The sequence below is a fragment of the Quercus robur genome, chromosome 8 (genome assembly GCF_932294415.1).
Source record: "Quercus robur chromosome 8, dhQueRobu3.1, whole genome shotgun sequence".
NCBI lineage: Eukaryota > Viridiplantae > Streptophyta > Magnoliopsida > Fagales > Fagaceae > Quercus > Quercus robur.
The window spans coordinates 14044617-14064891 of NC_065541.1; the positions used below are offsets into that span (position 1 = coordinate 14044617).

The following is a 20275-nucleotide window of genomic DNA, read 5'->3' on the forward strand; positions in this document are numbered from 1 at the left end:
CCCGTCGTACGCGTGAAGCGCGTGTGATGAGGCTAGTTTAATTAATCTATAAGCATGATGTAAATCTTCGCCATATGTCATTTTATGAAGTTTTTATTAGATTGATATTTTGTGAATTTTACCATTATATTATAAGCATTATATTTTATTTTCGTTCTTAATAAGCGTACTAAATTTTATATTAAACAAATGTTATTTACTATATAATCTATATAGACTCATATTTTATGCATAATTTTTAATTAAAAAGTAGTATACATTATCCAAACCCCACAAGTGGAGATTAAAGCCACCATATATGAATCTAAGGGCCTATTTAGTAGGGGTGTGCAGAAAACCCACCGACCTGCCAAACCCGACCCAACCCAACCCGACCCGCCGGGTTGGGTCGGTTTTTAAGGCTTGGTGGGTTGGGTTGGGTTACAAAAAAATTTTTTATGGTGGATTGGGTTGGGTTTGGGTCATAAAATTACAAACCCACCAAACCCAACCCGACCCACCCATATTTAATATATATTTAAAATATATTTTTATATTTAATAATTTTTTTTTAAATCAATTGTAGGACACTTATATATATATATATATATATTTAAATATATATTATATATTTAATAATTAAAAAAAAACAGTTGTAGAGCAGCATTTCCTTAGTTTTTCCTACTAATACTAATTTAATATATATATATATATATATATAAAATATATTATATAATTAATAAAAATTTTTAAATAGCCAGTTCTTCTGATCCTATATAAAAGCCTATTAGTTCACACAAATCCTAATAAATTACTATTGTTGTTTAGTCATTAATGTTGTTTGCCTTTAAGGAGTTACATTGATACTAATCTTTAGGTTTTTTTAATATTTTAATATTTTTTTTTCTACTCAATTTAATAATAATAAAAAAAAATTTCAAACCCATGGGTTCAACCCGACCCAACCCGACCCATGTGGGTTGGGTTGGACTTATGTAATGGGTTGGGTTGGGTTGGGTTTTTTTTGACCCACCATGGTGGGTTGGGTCAAAAAATCCCCTCAATCCGACCCAACCCGACCCATGCACACCCCTACTATTTAGATTGGAATTAGTGTTTGTGTGTCTTGTCAACTTATAAATATTTGACTATATAAGTCAACACAAACACTCACGTTTATTAATTGTGTTGGGATCCTTTGACCCTAATACGATCTATTTATTGAATATGTTGACACAACATGACTCGCATAACCTATTTAATAATACCTGTTGTGTTTATCCGATGCGAAAATACAAGCCATGTTAAGGTTGACATGACCCATTTGATAAATACAGTCACGTAGTTAGGTTAACACATTTATTTTACAAATGACTTGATAGCAATTTTTATATATTATAAAATGTATATCTAGCATAGGAATACAACTAGATTCCAAACAAAGCCACCGACAATTATAATATAATTATAAAAATATATTTAGAAAGGAAAATTAATAAAAGTGACATTAAGTTAAATTGCTAACATTAGAAATTACCAACTAATTGAATACTTGAATTATAAAAGCTCTCCACCTTAAGCTGTTATTTTCGTATCATGTTTATATTTTATTTTTTGGGTCGCTTCAAATATTGCCGCCTCTAAGTACTTAATGAATTTATTATTTATGATCCTTTTGCATGCCTACTTATAATTAAAAATAAAATGGTGAGAGGCAACGGAGAGTGAGATTGTGTCCTTCAAAATCACAAAGAAGCTGCACTGGCCCACAACTACACACTTGCTAATACAAATCATCATTTTTTTTGCATCTTTTTTATAAAGGGCAACACACACTTCACACATTCCTTGGGTCTCTAAACCTTTTTTTGTTTGTTTTGTTTTTTTATATATAAAAGGGAACAAATCCGGAAAAAAAAAAAAAAAAAAAAAAAGTCAGAGCGCGGAACTTAATATAGACAAGAAAAACAAAAACAAAAACAAATTGCAAAAGCAAACGAAGCTCATTAGCTCCACCAAAGGCCCAAACCCCAATCCCAATAGATAGATCTATCCATAGCATATCTTTGGATTCGTTCTTCATATCTCTCTCTGACTCTGGAAAAAAAAAAAAAAAAAATCCGAAATTCGCAACCATGTTTTCCAGCAGCAAGATCAAATCCGTCGATTTTTACAGGTCTGTCAGATCTCTCACTCTCTCTTCCCACATTTCTCTCCGTTTCCATTTCCATCTCTCTCTCTCTCTCTTTGTAGATTTATACGTATCCGCATACGTATCTTTGTTGCGAGTTGGATCGGATATGAAACCGGTTAATTTTTTTTTTTTTTTTTGGGTTCCTCTTTTGGATTAATTTGAATTCAGTTTTGTAGATTGAGATTTATTCGGTTTTGGTTTTTGTGAATGAGCTTGAATGTGTGATTCTATAGATAGGTTATGGAATTTAAATCAAATTGATTGCTGGAGTTTTGTGAAGAAGAATTTGAAGTGGGAAAATTTGAATACACATTTAACTCAGTGAGATTTAGCTCAAAATTGGTATCTAGATCATCCTCTAGTGAGATCAAGGTTGAGGGTAGTCTTGTGTTCAAGACTATGTAACTTAACATTAAAAAAAAGAGTCACAAAGCTCTCATTTCTGCGGGGTTTGGGTGAGGCAATTCGTAGGGAGCCTTTACCCCAATTTTATTTTTATTTTTTTGGAGAGACTGTTTCCCAGATTCGAACCTGCAACACACGGTCGCCAATCCATCACACTGAGCCCGACCTCTTAATTTAACAACCCCCCAAAAGATAGAACCTAATAATGCATTATAAGAAGAAGAAGAAGAAGTGGTACTGTATTGGAGAAGTATGTACATTTTGGTGGTTATATGAAAAAAATGGTGATGTGGAGAGGAAATAAGAAGATGGGTCTGTGATAAAAAGTTCATATAAAGAGTGGGGCTGTAGTTTTTTTTTTTTTTTTTTTTTTTTTCCTTCCTCCTTTGTAAGTAATAGATTTCACTCAAAGAAGAATCATACAAGGGATGATTATAAATCATTCTCACCGGGTTGTAGCATTTTTGTTTTGGAGTAAACGAGATAGGAAGTATTATCATAACAGCATGAGAAATATACAGGGTCTAGGAAGTCAGTAAATTCTAGAATTTGGAAGTATATTTCCCATTGTTACAGATCAATTTTATAATTTTGTACGGGCAGTGAAGATCTTTTCCTTTTTTTTCTTTGGGGGGCAGGAAGTCAGTGAAGTCCAGAGTTTGGTAGTTAAATCGCCCATACTTACCTATCAATTTATAATTTTGTATGGGTACTGAATAGGGTGAATAGGGAAGGAGTACATCATCTTAGCGAACTAAGCAAATAAATTTATACAAATGTAACAAATATAGAATAGAGATGGAGATTAATTAAAACATTTCTCTTTAAAGTTTTCCTATTGGTATCAGAAAATAGATCTAGATGAAAAGATGAAGAATGAGACCATTGGAAAAAAACTATCCCCTACTTTCTATTTATCAAATGAAATGAGAAGATGAGCGCAACTCCTGGCTCTTTTTTCCTTCTCCTTTTTCTTCTGTTTGATAAATTGCAGTAAAGAAAATGTTTGGTATATGATATTTCCTGTGTGAATGATAATGGTATATTTATGGATGTATTATGCCACTTATTCTTTTTCGTCTGCAGGAAAATCCCAAGAGATTTGACAGAGGCATCATTATCAGGTGCAGGATTATCCATAGTAGCAGCGCTGGCCATGATGTTTTTATTTGGAATGGTAGGTACCTTTTTACCTTCTTAGCTGGTTATTCAAAGCTTGATATGGAGATAATTTAGTATCCTTTGCATTTTAAGGGTGATAATTTATCCTATTTTATTTGGATGTATCAAGCTATTGGTCTTAATAAATGGAGAGATTTTCAAAATTTTTTCTCATCCTCATTTTTTTCTAAAGATTTTAATTTTAATTTTTACCACTTCTATACATTCTTGGGATTCATTAACTTCCTAGACGGTAGTACACCTATATTTGCCATTTTTTTTTTTTTTGCTTTTAGTAATAACTTTTGTTTCTTGATGCAAATCACAATGTTCATTTTACAGGAATTGAATAACTATTTGACTTTCAGCACATCTACAACTGTTATTGTTGACAGGAGTTCTGATGGGGACTTCTTACGCATTGATTTTAATATCAGGTAGAGTCTATGGCACTAGTTAATGTTTTTTAGTTGGCAGGTAGAGTTTTGTGGCATTAGTTGGTTGTGAAATTGTTTCAAGTCATCTTTGAGATTATAGATATATGCATGTATATTTTACAAACACATACACTGTAATTCTGCTGTTGGCATTATAATTTTCTTTTTTTTCCTGAGTCTATTGCTGAAATATGACACGTCGTTTTGCATGAGTGTGTAGTTTAATCCTATGGTTGGGACTCAGGATTAATTGGCTAGTGCTAACAGTGTGAATTAGTTTACTCCTTGATTTGTTGGATTGTTGTTGATGACATTATAGGATTCATGCGAGCAAGTTTTTCAAGACAAAAGAAGGCATTTTTTTACCTCTTGTTTTTTTTGTTTTTTTGTTTTTTTTTTTTTTTTCCTGCTGAAAAGAATGCATTTTTTACTTGGATGTGAACATTGAGTTATCTGTTGATCGCTAGAAGATAATTATACATAAATATGTGTATTCCTATGTATGTATGTATATGTACACGCATGTGTCTTAACCAAAGTAGTGAAAGGTGAAAGGTGAAAGGTGACCTTAAGGTGCCAAGGCCTTGTATAGCCCAAGGCATGAGGCGGCAAAAAGGCACTAACCCTGACTGAAGTGAGGTGCCACATGCTAAATATAGCTATTATACATATAGAGTTTAAATCATATGTATCTAATGTATTGAAATATTATAATATGTGTTGCATAAAACTTTAGGTCCATTAATTGATTTCAAAATAGGCTTAACACAGTTTAGGCTCTATTAATAATTCTTTTTTTTAAAGGAAAAAAGAATTTAAAAAAATGAGCTACTGTAAATTAATTTAACACGGTCTATTTATATTAATAATCAAATAGTCTATTAATAATTCTAACAAGTTTTACAACAAGCTTCTGTAAATTAATTAATTTCATAATAGGTTTTGTAGCAAGCTTCTACATAAAAAGAAAAAAAAAAAAGAGAACTATCAAAGCTAAAGCCTAAAAGACTATTTGATTGAAAAAAAAAAAAAAAACTGATGAGGAAATAAAGAGGTGAAAGTGAAATAGAGAAAGGAAGAGGGGGGGGGGGGGATGAAATAGAGCTACTCAAGAGGAGAGAGAAAAAATAAAGACATTAGTACCTTGAATACCAGGCTCTAAAGGCATGTGCCTCATTAATGGCGCCTTGTTCTAGCGCCTTAGAGGCACCTCACCTCGCCCAGGCACCTAGGAGAGTACCCATCTCGCCTTTTACTACCATGGTCTTAACTCAGTGTTGGTAAAAGTGCGCTTAAGCGCAAAGCCCCCAAGGCTCCAATGTTTTTTCTCTCTAAAGCGAGGCGCATTCAAAGAAGCGCACTTGTTTGCGCTTTTTCAAAAAGCTCAAAGCGCATTTATTTATATTTAAAAAAAAAAAAATCCAAAACTGAATTAAAACTAATGCTCACAATGCTTAGTCAACTCAACCCAATATAGTATCTAGGTTGGGTGGCTTTATTTGGTAGGTTGACAAAGGCAAGATCTGTCACTGATGCTGTTGATTCAACCTGCAATTGTTTTTGTGGTTGTCAGTGACAGAGAGTTTGAGTAGAGGCTATGTGATGTGAGATTCTTTAGGGGTGTGCATGCTCAGGAACTAGAGGCTATGTTAGACTTCGTGGAAACCATATATGGTTCTCCTATAAGGGGGCTTGGTGAGGATAAAATGTGTTGGATACCTAGCAAAGATAAGGGATTAATGGTTAGTGATTATTATAGAATTTTAGTTGGCAACACTATCTATGGTTTTCCTTGGAAAAGTATTTGGAAGCAGAAGATTCCCTCTAGAGTAGCTTTTTTTGTTTGGATTGTTGTCTTAGGGAAATGCTTGACGATTGATAATTTACGAAAAAGGAAGTTGTAGATTTTGGATTGGTGCTACATGTGCAAGAGAAATGGTGAATTGGTTGTCCATCTATTCCTTCATTGTCCTATTGCTATGGATCTATGGTCTATGGTTTTGGGTCTATTTGGAGTAACTTGGGTTATGCTGCAGCAGCTGCACACTGTTTTGGGGCTGTTAGGGTGTTGGCAAGGCAGCTTTAGTCGTCATCGAAATGGTTATATTTGGTCCATCGTTCCTCATTGCTTAATATGGTGTCTTTGGAGGGAGAGAAATAGTAGATGTTTTGAAGATATTGAGAGATCTATTCCGGATCTCATGCTATTCTTTTTTAGAACTTTAATGGATTGGTTGTTTGCTTTGCAAAAACAATCATTCCCTTCTTTTATTGATTTCCTAGACTCTTGAATTTTTGTATTTGATTTCTTGACCCCTTGTACACTCCCTGTGTACTAGGGTGTTCCTTTTTGATATCAATAAAACTTATTACTTATCAAAAAAAGAAAAATGAAAAAGTGACAGAGAGTTTTAGTTGTGTAGTCTCTGGTGACAGGGAGTTCCCAGTGGTGAAATTGGAAGGTGGCCAGAATACCAATACTAATGCTCACAATGCTTTGATACCATAGGATCTCAAAAATTGCGGATATGTTTACTAAACCCTTATGTAAAACTAGATTGGATTTATTATGTAACAAGTTTGGATTATATGATATGTATAATCTAGCTTGAGGGGGGGGGGGGGGGGTGTCATGAGTAGTATTTACATGTTAAGGGTAGATTGATAATTATGTACTCAAGTCTTTAGTATAAATACTAATAATGTGTGTTTGGGTAAATTAATTAACCGACACTCACAAATATATATATATATATATATAGTATTGATATTATAAGTGCATGTGCCATGAATTTAAAGATGTCTAAGTATTGACAGGTGAGGCTAAGGTCTCTTGTTGGTGATATTTCTGCAATTGATCTAGTTTTTAATCACTAATCAATAGAAGGTTCCTGTTATTTGCTGCAAATGATGTTATTGTATCTCTTGTCTTTCATTTAGTCTTTTGGTGCTTCATTCTTCCATATATACACCTACATATATGAGTAATCCTTCTCACATATTTATTTGGTTGACTAATTTCTTCTCAGTTATCTTGTAGTTTTCCTGCCCTCTCATGTGAATTTGCATCTGTAGACCTGAGTGATATCTTGGGAACAGTAAGTTTCTATTTTCCAAATTGTTTCATTGATTACTTCTACAAAATGAAAGTCATTGCTTATGGTTGAGAAATTGTTTTTTAATAATCTAATCAAGATGTGATTGTCACCCTATCTTATTATCATTCAACTTTTTTCTCTTCAATCTTTTAATACACATTTGTATACCTTGGACGTTCCGTATGTGTAATCCTTTTGGAAAAGAAAGCAGGCATTTTTCTTCTTTCACCATGCAAAAAGACCTAAGAAATTTGAGTATGTAATTATTATTCATATGAAAAACTGATGTAGGGGCATTATATGTTGTTAGCACCAATTCTGTATTGAAGTAATGAAGAATTTTGAAAGTTGACACAAGTATGAGGAAAGTTGTCGAGGAGAGGAGCTTTAGCACTCTTCATAGTACCTGTCTATTTCTAGTTGCGATAAAATGCAGTTCCCTACTCAACATCAGCTAACTTGAACCAAAATAAAGTAATGAGTATTGCATCAAATTGATTTCACTTCTGATTCCAAATATAGTTTCACTTTAAACCTTCCTTTTTTTGTTTTTTGTTTTTTTTTGTGGGGTGGGGGGGGGGTGTTTAAAGGTTGGTGGTGCTCGATGTTTAAAATCATGTATACTCCATGCGTAATTCTCTTTTCAAGGATGTCTCCTGTTTCCTTGGGTTACATTACACCCTTTTTGTGTTATTGCTCCTTTTGGGTATTGATTGATTCTTTTAAGAATATTTGCCACCCTTCACTCATTTATGCTCTCAATTGTTATTTTTATTTATTTCTTTCATTTTTCAAATTATAGTTTGGTCTGATTTTGTGATATTTTACTTTCAGAACAGGTTGAATATAACAAAAACAATTCGCAAATTTTCTATAGACCATAATTTAAGACCCACAGGCTCCGAGTTTCACTCGGGACCAATTTCACATGACATTAAGCATGGGGAGGAATTCGATGAAGAACCTGTTGAAGGTTCTGTTGATCTGACAGCTCAAAATTTTGATAGATATTCTCATATGTAAGTGGATCATTTCTGAATTTCAGACCTGTAGTTTTTTATTTTTTTATTCTGATTATTGAATATTTTCCTTGTAATGTAATAACTATGGTGGTGCCTTCACTTGGTTTGTGCTAAACATCTTTGCAGGCATCCAATTTTGGTTGTCAATTTTTTTGCTCCTTGGTGCTACTGGAGCAATCGCCTGGTAAGTTTATTATCTTCATTAATTTATCATTGGACATCTTGGCAACTTTTTTTTTTGACTTCACTGGTGCTTAATTCAGCAGTTTCTGCCTAATTGGTTCTACTTTGTAGACTCCAATCCATCACTGAGAATTTTCATTGCGGAGATGAATTTTCTGATCAATCATCTTTTAAAGTAGTCCATATATTTTGTATGATATACATCAATCTGAAATGATGAATTATCACTGCATTACACATCTTTGAACAAGAATATGTCTATGATGCATTGCCAAGGAATCTAGAGCTCAATTCATGTTGTATTTAGTAAACTAGTTGCAATATTAATGGTGGAGCCATGGAGGACTTGGAATCCCATTTCTTGTAGCAGTTAATTTTGAAGGACTGATTCCTCAAATTGTTTGCTTTGTGTAAACCATATTCCCTTTTTTTGATAAGTGGGTGTGTGGCCCCAAGGGGAGGGGTAGGAGAGATTCGATCTATTAAGCTCAGCTTCATGAGGCTTAGTCCCTAGCCGAATGTGCAACCCCTTGGGTTACCGTATTCCCTATGATTTTGGCGAACAAAAGGTCACAGAGAGTCCATTCTAGGTAATTAGCTGACATCTGTTTAAGAGCGGTGGTGTGAACAAATTTCACCCTTTCTTACATCCAATCTTACAGTACTGCTTACAAAGGACTGACTTACATCAGATATACTTTAGCAGTCACTAAAATATTTGATTTGTAGGTGACAGGCTGAAGGAATAGGAAAAACTGAAAAAGAGGGACTGAACTTTATTCAGCTCCCCCAACTAACTTCTATGAGGCAACATAAAATGATGATAAATTTCAAGCTACCTCTCTATTTGAATAACTGCTTTGTGTATGTCAACTTTGGATGAGTTCAAGCAATAGAGGGGAAGAACATTTTCAACTTGCCAGTTTCTGTAAATAATGGTTTACATATGTCATACTTTTTGGACACTTGTTAGTTGTATGTCGTTTCTGGATTACTTTCATCTGAAATTTCCCCATAGAAGCTTGTCTTGCTCTCATTTGCTATGTTGATCTCTCTGGAGTCTGGACGCATGGGTCTGCATTTTTGTACTTGGCATTATTATGTTGTAAAATGTTCAAAATCCTTCTCAAACATGAACAATGTCATTTATCATATGAATGTTCTAATTCTTGGGTTTATTTTCATTGAAATTTCAATTTTTCAAAAAAAAAAAATAATAATTTGTGGTGTGTCAATCATTTTCTTGCTGTCTACTAGTTGAATAACTAAATGGTTAGAATTGATTAATGTATTTTATATTAATTCTTGCTGTCTTTAATAGATGCTTGTCTTTTATTTTCTCTTTCTGTTCAGAAACCAGCATGGGAAAAGGCGGCCAAAATAATCAGAGAAAGGTAAATCACTTTCCAGCTTATATTTTTCCTGTGCTTGTAATGAATTTTGTGTCTAATGTACCTCATCATATCATTTGTGACATTGATGTGTAGCCTTATTTTCACTCTGCAACTCAGAATCTTACATGAACACTTGTTTATTTAGATATGACCCAGAGTTGGATGGGCGGATTCTTTTGGGAAAGGTAGATTGCACTCAAGAACCTGACTTGTGTAGAAGGTACTTTCTAGATTTATGTTTTCTTGTTTCCAGGTTTCATTGCTGTTGTGGATCTAATTTCAGGTTCAATTTTCTATTAGTAATGAACTAGTTTTGCCCCATATGTTTCATTAATTTTAGTAAAAATCTAAAATTCATATATGACCCCAGTTTCTCAGACCAATAAAAAAGTGGATTTATTTGAATAATTGGATACTGATCCTTACAGAATCAGTTTAATTTGCTTGTTGGCGATCACTCAGAGTGGAGAAGAAAATCTGAAAGGAAGATGTCCCACTACAAAGAGATTCACTTAGGCAACAGTTTGATTAAATTTTATATTTGAATGAGAACTTTGCTGGATGGGGCTGCATACTATCATGAGCATAATATTTGATAGCTTTGCTACCAAATTTTAAGTTTTTTATTAATAACAAGGCTTGTAGAATTATTATTTCAGGTTTCTTCTTTTGAAAATACTTGTGATGGTTTTATGAATGGAGTTGTATGGTCTGATAGAAAAAATAGTGGCGACTTTCACATAACTTGTGTTCTAGTTTTATGTTGGATTACCTCTGGGCAGAAAAAAAAAAAGAAAAAAAGAAAAAGAAAAGAAAAATAAAAATAAAAACAAAAGAATCTTATTTCCTTCAGTTAGTTTCTTGCCATTTTTTCTTTTTCCTAACTTCATCTTCATCATTCAGGAATCACATACAAGGTTATCCATCTATTCGCATTTTTCGTAAAGGAAGTGATCTTAGGTAAATAATTTATCTTTTGTTTATGCACACCATTCTTATCATATGCTTTATGTTTACATTCATTTTGCATTTGATCCATAAAATGTTCATCATTTTTATCTTCATCTAATTGGCTCTGCATGTCTATGTGGTTCTATGGAAGATCAATTGTAATTGTTATGTATGCTATTAAGAATCAGCTGGTTCTAATTTATAATTCTAATGCCTTAGACTTGCTTTGCATTGTCACCAGCATGTTTTACTTATTCTTCAAGTGTATGTGGTCGATATGTTATATGGTAGTACTGTAAAAGTTTAAAAGTTTTCAACACAATGTTTGGGAGTTCTTAAAAGAATGGAATGGAAATTATAGAATGAGTAAATATCATAAAGAATGGACAGGAAAGGAAGGGGAAGGAAAGGAATATGGTGTATTTTTACTAGTGTGTTTGGGAGTGTATAAAAGAAGGAATGGATTGGAAAGAAATATGTAGTTTTACTATTATTCTCTTCACCTTTTACTTGTCTTTTCTCAGTTGAGGAAAATTGATATATCACCAACATTTCATGAAAGGAATGTGTTTTTCCCACTTTTGGGAGGAATACTTAGGAGAAAGTGGAATATCCCTAAAAATCGATACCATTCCCTTCCCCACTCCCAAACAAGTTGTAAGGATGTTTGTGGTATGATTATTGACACAACTGGTTGTATACTATTAAGGGGTTTGCAGTGTTTGCTTTCCCTTTTGAGTAAATGTTTTTGCTCATAAAAACAGGTCCACTGTTTCTGTTGCCTAGTTCATTTATTTATTTCTTTAAACTATTGTCACTGTTGCATCATTTTGATTCTTGTATAAGGTCTCATATGGAAACAACTTTTTTCCTTCTAAAAAAGATAAATGCTCCAATCTTCCTGTCCTCGGCAGTTCAATCTTTCTTATTATTTGTCTTTTGTCTGTATCAGGAATGACCATGGACACCATGACCATGAATCTTACTATGGAGATCGAGATGTAGATAGCTTGGTTAAGGTATAGAAGCAATTAAGTTTGCTATAGGATCACATGCGTCCAAGTTTAAGTTTGACATTTCTAGTGAATAACCATTAAGAGTACAACATGGCCTGATTTTATGTTTCTACCCTTGGCAGACAATGGAAGATTTGGTTGCACCCATTCCTGTGGAATCTCAGAAGATGGCTTTGGATGATAAGTCAAACATGACACAAAATACCAAAAGACCGGCACCATCAACAGGAGGCTGTAGAATTGAGGGATATGTGCGAGTGAAGAAGGTAATTTCCTATCCTCCCAAAAAAAAATAAAAAAATAAAAAGGTAATTTCCTATAAAAATGAAAATATATGGAAGTATTGCTTTGATATTTAGGTGGCCATAAGGGAACTGTTATTGCCAAAGAGCCATTTAGTTGCTTAGTTTTCAGATGTGAGCTTGCTTTTAGTTTTAGATGCATGACATTCTTTAATTTGTGCTACAAACAACTACATAACTTTGGCAATAATAATGCAGCAGTTATAGCTTAAGCGGTTATAGTAATTATCTTTTTGTTCTCACAATATCTGGCCATTTAGACCCTGCAAATTGAACCCAAAGGGAAGCACACTTTTTATTTGGGTGTTCAGTTTCAAACAAAAGCTGTCTTGTTCTCTGCAGGTTCCAGGAAACCTTATCTTCTCAGCTCGTTCAGGAGCCCATTCTTTCGATTCTACTCAAATGAATATGTCACATGTCATATCCCATCTTTCATTTGGTCGGAAGATTGCGCCTAGGGCGATGTCTGATGTGAAGCGCTTGATACCTTATATTGGTGGAAGCCATGACAGGTTAAATGGGCGATCATTCATTAATCACCGGGATTTAGGTGCAAATGTTACAGTAAGTTTGTAAAGTTTATGTGATCTTTACTACTTTATATAATTTAATTTCTCTTCTCTAATGTTCTTCACATGCCCAGCCATCTGCATGTAATTGTTTTTATTTTACTGCTTATGTGAAAGAAATCAGCATTGTTTGTTTGTATGATTTTTTCAAGGACCAGAACCAGATTGAATCCATTTGTCCCTTTTATTTTGTCAGAAATACTGAAATACTCATTATGGTTAATTCTTGCTGAATGAGGTAGATAATATTTGACTTGGGCTCCCCTCATCTAGCAGAAATTAGATCGCAAGAGATTCATTCCTGTCAGTAACCACAAGGCCCTAAACTACTCTTTTTAATTGGCCTCCTGAGTGAATGAGAATTAAATGAGCTGTGGGATTTTGAATGTGAATAATGTTTTGATGTTTGAGCACTATATATAGAAATGCATTAATCAGATTATTTCACTTGCAGATAGAGCATTATGTGCAAATTGTTAAAACGGAGGTGATGGTAAAAGGGCCTCATAAGTTAGTTGAGGAGTATGAGTACACAGCCCACAGCAGTTTGGCGCAAAGCGTATACATACCTGTTGCAAAATTCCATTTTGAGCTTTCTCCGATGCAGGTTTAGTAACAAACTACATAGTATTCATTTATTTATTATATATCCCCCGGTTCTCATTTTCCACATATTTTTTGTCTTCTTCTTTGTCAGGTTTTAATAACTGAGAATCCAAAGTCATTTTCACATTTTCTCACAAATGTCTGTGCTATTATTGGAGGTGTTTTCACGGTTGGTATCTTACTCTCTCTCTCTCTCTCTCTCTCTCTCTCTCTATATATATATATATATATATTTTTTTTTTTTTTTCAACTTTTAAGATCTTATTGCTTGCTATTGTTAACTACTGTTCATTTGCGTGTTTCAGGTTGCTGGAATTTTGGATTCCATTCTGCACAACACTTTTAGACTGATGAAGAAAGTAGAATTAGGAAAAAATTTTTGATAGATAGGTGAAATCTTTAAGCCTATAAAAAATTCTTATTTTCTCAGACTACCATTTACTAGTGAGGGATTTTTTTGCAATCTATTATATTATAAATATATGTAATGAAGAAAGAAACTCTTTAATTGTTCGCCATTATAGTTACTATTAGAGGAAATTATTTGGAAAAAAAAAAATCTGAGGTTTCTGGTTGTAATGTTTTGCCTCCATTTTATTTGTCCTTTTGATTAAATATATTATTGGATAGTAGGATTGTTAAATGATCTATAGACGTGGAAATTGAAAAAAAAAAAAAAAATTATCTTATGAGATTGTCTCATAAAGTGAGGTGTTGTATGTCTTTATGTTACAAAATACCATCTCATGATAATGATCTTATGATACCATTTTATGAGATACCCTCATAAAATTGAGGGATGATCATTATCATGTCACCTGAAGAAAAAAAGAGAGGATATGTTAAATTCGATATGTTAAATTCCACCTGCATATTATTTTCCTCTATTGAAAATGAACATAAAAAGACATAAATTTTGGATAGATTTTGTGGGTGGACATAATAGCACGACAGAAATTGCACTAACATGTTGAGTGGGTGTGTAAACTATTGAGTCCTTCATCAGGTATGTACTAGGTAGACCTAGGTTAAATGACTTAACTAGTTGGGGTGTACATGGTTTGGGGCGATCGGTGTAGTAGTCAGGTGCCCAGAGAGGACCTCAAAGGAATGAAGATCAACTGTAAAACCTAATCACATCAAACTTAAATGAATTTCAATCAACACGACCACACCGTGAGAGCCATAGGGAAATTGGATATGGGATCTCAAAGCTCAAAGGAGAGAGCAAATTTAGGATCCCGAAAACTCAATCACATCATACCCAAACAAGCTTCGATTGACACTATTATTGCACGCGGTGGTTTGCAATACCTCATTGCCCTACCCCACGGTCTATCATCAGGCTCTCATGAAGGCTTAGTCCCCACCATCAGGCCTTACCAACAATCGAAATTGAAGCTATACCTTGAAGATGAGGCAAGAAGAGAATGAGAAGATGTGAGAGGAAGAAAGAGAGATATGGTAGTTTGATTGATCCGAGATAAGAAGAGAGAAATAAGTTATAGATATATACCTTTGGTGCAATGTAGTTTTTATCGAAATTCTGAAACTGCTCTGGTCGGCCTGCAGTAATCTTAAAAATCACCAATCATCAACCTGTGCACACCAGCTTGGCTCAAGTCAAGATCATCGGTTTGAACAATCCTATTAACTAGCCATTTTGGGATATAGTGTAGATGAGAGTAGCACTTGGAGTCTTGGGTAATGATAAATGATATCTTTGTGCTTTAATCACTTTATATATACGGTTTCAAATGAAGATTTTGTTTTTCTTTTTTTCTCCTTTTTCTTTCATGTATAAAAAGTCCCAGAATCAGAGAAAGAGACAGAAACAAGAATAATTAACACGAAATTCGTGTTATCCACACAGTATAAAGATTCATTTATTCCCTTATTTACGAACATCAATAATGGTGAAATTACAAGCACCCCAAATAGCATATCATTGGCAGCTTGCTTATTTCAACTGTATAACAAACCATTCCACCTTTGAAAACCCAGTTGAGTTCAAGGTACGAAAAACAATGGGGGTAAAAAAATAAAAGAAAGGAAAAAAGAAAAAAAAAAGAAGAAACCAACTCAATCATTCAAACATTATACTTAGAGTAAGAAATAAAGAGATGAAGCAGTGAATGCTCCAAGGGTAGTGACAGAACTAATGAAGATTGAAGAAGCTCCACTTGGAGGAGGAGGAGGAGTTTCACTGACAGGAGCTGGAGTCTCCTCACCGGTAGGTGGTGGTGACGGAGACTCCTCACCGGCAGGTGCTGGAGATGGTGTTATATCTGTTGAGCCTGAAGGTGGAGGAGAGGTGGTTGTGTTAGTATTCTGAGAGCTGTTGCTTCTATCTGCCAATACAATAACCACCATCTTTTCATTTTTTTGACAGTTGTCTTTGTTGCCACTTATGAAGTAGAAAGGCCCAGATTGAGGCAACTGGACAACAGTGTGGCCATCAGTGTATTTTTGCTGATATGAGTCAGTGTTGCAATTGTTGTAGCTGTCCTGGTTTACTTGAAGCACCGAGTCTTGGTCGGGTTGGTAGTTAAAAACTGCAAGTGTGACAGAGTTGTACTTAAAAAAGTTAATTCAAGTAATTTAAAATAATATATCATTTGCTAATTAATTCAATACTTAGATTCCATTTGTTTTGATAGGGAAAAACAATCCAAGATTGATCATGTATCCTTGATTCAAGCCTAATCAAGAGCCTCATAGGTCAAATTTTCTTGTATATGTATATAAAAATATTGTACAGATATTTCTGTACTGAGAAAATGGTACATTGAACAAGCAATAATTTATGTTAAAATGAAGACAGCTTGGGAATGATAACAACTTACGAAGAGAGTCTCCGATTTGAAATCGGCTATTTTCTGCCCATTGGTTGAAGTGGACATCATTGGGACTTGGAACACTCCAGCCCTTTGAGCCTCCAACAGTGAACTGAGTTGCAGCTCCCTTCTGCACCAACAGCATGAGACAAAAGAGTCCCACTGCATACAATACTTTGTTTTGAGGATTTAGTTTAAAAATAGTGTTAGCCATTGTAAAGGAACAAATGGGTAATTAGATGTAGAAAAAGGTTTTTATTTCAGCCAAAAACTGAGATCTCAAATTCAGGTGGAGCTAGAGGTGTGGCAAGAATGGTGTCAGGGTCGAGGTTTTTGTAGGCCAAGCTGCGTGGAACTTTACAAGCTGTGGCATTGAAGCTTTTGCAACTTTTTCTTATTCTCACTTCTTTGGATGACTTAACTCCTAGTGCAAAGCATTTGTGCTACTTTATAATAAGAGCTAGGTTGTTCTCTTCACTTTCGGAGCTTTTGTATAACTTGGCTTGTGGGTTTATACTTTGCTTGAAAATTATCAAGAATATTCATGTCTTGTGCTCTCGGTTAATCTAACGACATCTTATGAACATCCACGCAAGCTAAGCCTGTCTTCACATGACATGAATAGTTTCCATCTTGAGCTTCTTTTCTTTCTTCTCACAAAGATGTTTAAAAAGTTTAAACTTTAAAGTTGTGGCAGATCCAATTTGCAGTATAAATGGATCAAAGTAATTTTATAAGAAGGCTGACTTGTAGGGAATAATATGCAGATAACTTTTTTGTTGTTGTTAATAATATGCAGATAACTTTAGCAATGTCATTCCTCTTGTTTTGTATCAATCTAAGTTATATAAGTGATTTTGCTGAGCCCTATTTACAACTAATCTTTTTAGCTAATTGTTAGTGCACACATATTGTTGCACACAATGCACATAAATTATTTTTTGAATTGAAATCGTGACTTTAAGACATGATTTCAGTTCAAAAACTAAATTGTGTGTACACAGCCTAATCATTTTTAAGGAATAGTGCAAATATGCCTAACACTTTTCTCATGTTGTCACACTTTAACCTTTTGGAATTTATTTTTGGGACTTGGATTAATGGGTTTTAGGGTTTGAGTTAATAGACCAAATTTTGGACCTAATTAAAAGGCCCATATGCTAGCTCTTTAATAGTAGAATGTTAAAAATTTTATTTTGATAGGTGTCGACGTGTGGTTGTATTTTCTAAGTGTTTAAATAGTGTCTTCTTCATTTTTTTTTTTTTTAGAGAGTTGTCTTCTTCATTATTAATGGTGGGTTTAGCAACTAAAAGCTTTGGGGTTAGTTACTTAAGGTTTAGGTTTAACAATTTGAGCTACTGGAGCTGCATCAATCTTAGGCGAAAAACACATTTTGGTCCCTACATTTTCAGCTGATTTCCGTTTTAGTCCCTAAGTTTTTTTTTTATCGCTTTTAGTTCCTCTCCTGAAAAACGCTTCCATTTTAGTCCCTGTCGTTACATCAGAAACGGATATTGCAGACGTGGCAAACGGCAAAGTTAAATAATAATAAACTAATGTCCACGTGGCCTAAATTAATAATAAAAAATATTTTTTAATGCCACATCAGCATCTAAATTAAAAAAATTAATTTATTAATTTTAACTAAATAAAAAAAAATTAAAAACAGAATTAAAAACTAAAAATCTTATGAATTGAGGTCTAAGTGTGCCTTGAACAAGAACAACAAGAACACAATCCCAGATCCAATAACACAAACCCAGAAATTATTTAAAAAAAAAAAAAAAAAAAAACTAACCAAAGCCAGAAATTCCGATCTCAAAGCCAACCCACAACCACCAAAATAAAACCCACAACAACCCAGGCCAAGAAAATCAACCCACAGCCACAAACCCAAAAAAAAAAAAATGTCAACAGCTCAAATCTAAACCAAAAGACAGCAAAAAATAATAATAAAAGACAAGAAAAAAAAATTTTTAGGACCTGATGGATATTGTTAGCAAATTTGGGTTTGTGGATATTGTTATGGATTTTTGTTGTTTTTTTTATTTTTCTTTGTCTTGGCTGGTTTCGGTTGAAAAAGAGAGAGCAAATCTGGGTTCGTGAGAGAGAAAGTGTGAAGGGAAAAATGGGTAGGGGGGTTAGAGTGCTGGGTTGAGCGGCGGCGGCGGCGGTGGCGGAGCAACAGCAGCGAAGCATCAGTTCGAAACCCAGAACAACCAATCTTAGAGCATTGGTTCTAAACCAACCCAAAACAACCAATCTTCAAGCATCGGTTTTCAAAACCCAGAACAACCTAGAACAAGCATAGAAGCATCTATCTAAATCCAATACCCAAGCGAGCAAAACCTAGAACAACCAATCTGATGCTTCAAATATGTGCTTTCTATCATCGATCCCTACAGAAACCAGGAAATTACGAAACTGATTCGACTCACCGGAGCGCTCCGAGTCGCTGACGAGTTTCAGCTCGTCCCACCCGCCGTAACTCGCTGAGGCGGAGGTACAAGAAGCGCTTGCAGAGCAAATGATGTGGGTTTCGTGGCTTTGAAGCCATTTTCGGCGTGTAAAACGAAAAAGGCTTCGGCTTTCCCGAGAAAGTGAGGGAAAATCAAAGAGAAATTTTGTGGGTGAGAATTTAGGATTTGAATAATTAATAGGATTTACGGAAATTAGGGCTTGCATTGTGGGGATTGTAACTTTGTAATTCGGACTTCAGAGAGGAAAATGTTGTACGACCTATCATCTACTGCAACTCCGAGTTGGAGTTCCACGCAGGCACTCAAGCTTTTCAATTTTTAGTGGGTTTGTGGCTGTGGGTTGATTTTCTTGGCATGGGTTGTTGTGGGTTTTATTTTGGTGGTTGTGGGTTGGTTTTGAGATTGGAATTTCTGGCTTTGGTTAGTTTTTTTTTTTTTTAAATAATTTCTGGGTTTGTGTTCTTGGATTTGGGTTTGTATTCTTGTTGTTCTTGTTCAAGGCACACTTAGATCTCAATTCATAAGATTTTTAGTTTTTAATTCTGTTTTTAATTTTTTTTATTTAGTTAAAATTAATAAATTAATTTTTTTAATTTAGATGCTGATGTGGCATTAAAAAATATTTTTTATTATTAATTTAGGCCACGTAGACATTAGTTTATTATTATTTAACTTTGCCGTTTGCCACGTCTGCAATATCCGTTTCTTATGTAACGGTAGGGACTAAAATGGAAGCGTTTTTCAGGAGAGGGACTAAAAGTGGTAAAAAAAAAACTTAGGGACTAAAACGGAAATCGGCTGAAAATATAGGGACCAAAATGTGTTTTTCGCCTCAATTTTAACATTGAGAGTAATAGGAGTTCTTTGGTTTAGGGCCTGTTGAGGAGTTCTAAGATAGAAGAATAGGTTGTTGAAACTGTGTTTTGATGTGATAGCTGGTTAGGTAAGTGACATATATGTAATTGATATATTCTTTTTTTTCCCTAACACGCGCGCATACACACACACATATATATATATATATATATATATATTTATATATATAATGTTTTATCGCTCAAGAATTGTTTGAAACTAATGGCTAATCCATGTGATACAAAATTTTAATTTTGGATCAAATGTTAAAATGTCTAGATTTAATTTCTCAATTTAAAATTTTTATAAGCTGAATTATTCTACATATTTGGTAACAGGTGCACTTCAAAGAATGCTCATTTAAAAAAACAAATTGTTTATATATTGGTTATACATGGAAATAGTTATGTGTCAGTGTAACTCTTGTGATATTGTATTTTATATAGTTAAATATGTTTGACTCATAGGTCAAATAATTAAGGAATAAGAAGCCCAAATGATAGTGCATTCAATTATTCAAATATTTTATAGACAATTGATGTAGACATAAGACATATAATAATATCTTGACATAAAAATAGGCTATTGATTCCTTCTCCAAAAAAAAAAAAAAAAGGGCTATTTATTTAATTTTTTTAGCCTTTGACAGATAATTATATTATGCTTTTCATCCCCAAATTTTGAAAAGTTCTTTTTTTCATCCTTAAATTTTGTAAAGAGCATTTTTTAATAGTTTAGAGACAAAAATAGGGATGAAATTTTTTTTTCTCAATATTTTAGATATG

The 20275-nt window shown here is 33.9% G+C and overlaps 2 protein-coding genes across 2 annotated transcripts; one reads left to right on the forward strand and one right to left on the reverse strand.

The window, feature by feature from the left end:
• Window positions 1–1927: 1927 nt before the first annotated feature.
• On the forward strand, window positions 1928–13896 carry LOC126694698 (protein disulfide-isomerase 5-4-like). The gene is made up of 15 exons (XM_050391098.1): window positions 1928–2155; window positions 3665–3755; window positions 4082–4176; window positions 7217–7274; window positions 8109–8293; window positions 8423–8480; window positions 9833–9873; window positions 10019–10093; window positions 10777–10833; window positions 11777–11843; window positions 11963–12106; window positions 12485–12706; window positions 13166–13318; window positions 13409–13486; window positions 13623–13896. The coding sequence occupies exons 1-15, from the start codon at window positions 2115–2117 to the stop codon at window positions 13698–13700; spliced, it is 1443 nt and encodes a 480-aa protein (XP_050247055.1). The 5' UTR covers window positions 1928–2114; the 3' UTR covers window positions 13701–13896.
• A 1265-nt stretch (window positions 13897–15161) lies between these two features.
• On the reverse strand, window positions 15162–16474 carry LOC126694699 (early nodulin-like protein 1). Its single transcript, XM_050391099.1, has 2 exons — window positions 16164–16474; window positions 15162–15872 (listed from the first exon to the last, which is right to left on the reverse strand). The coding sequence occupies exons 1-2, from the start codon at window positions 16366–16368 to the stop codon at window positions 15421–15423; spliced, it is 657 nt and encodes a 218-aa protein (XP_050247056.1). The 5' UTR covers window positions 16369–16474; the 3' UTR covers window positions 15162–15420.
• Window positions 16475–20275: the final 3801 nt, after the last annotated feature.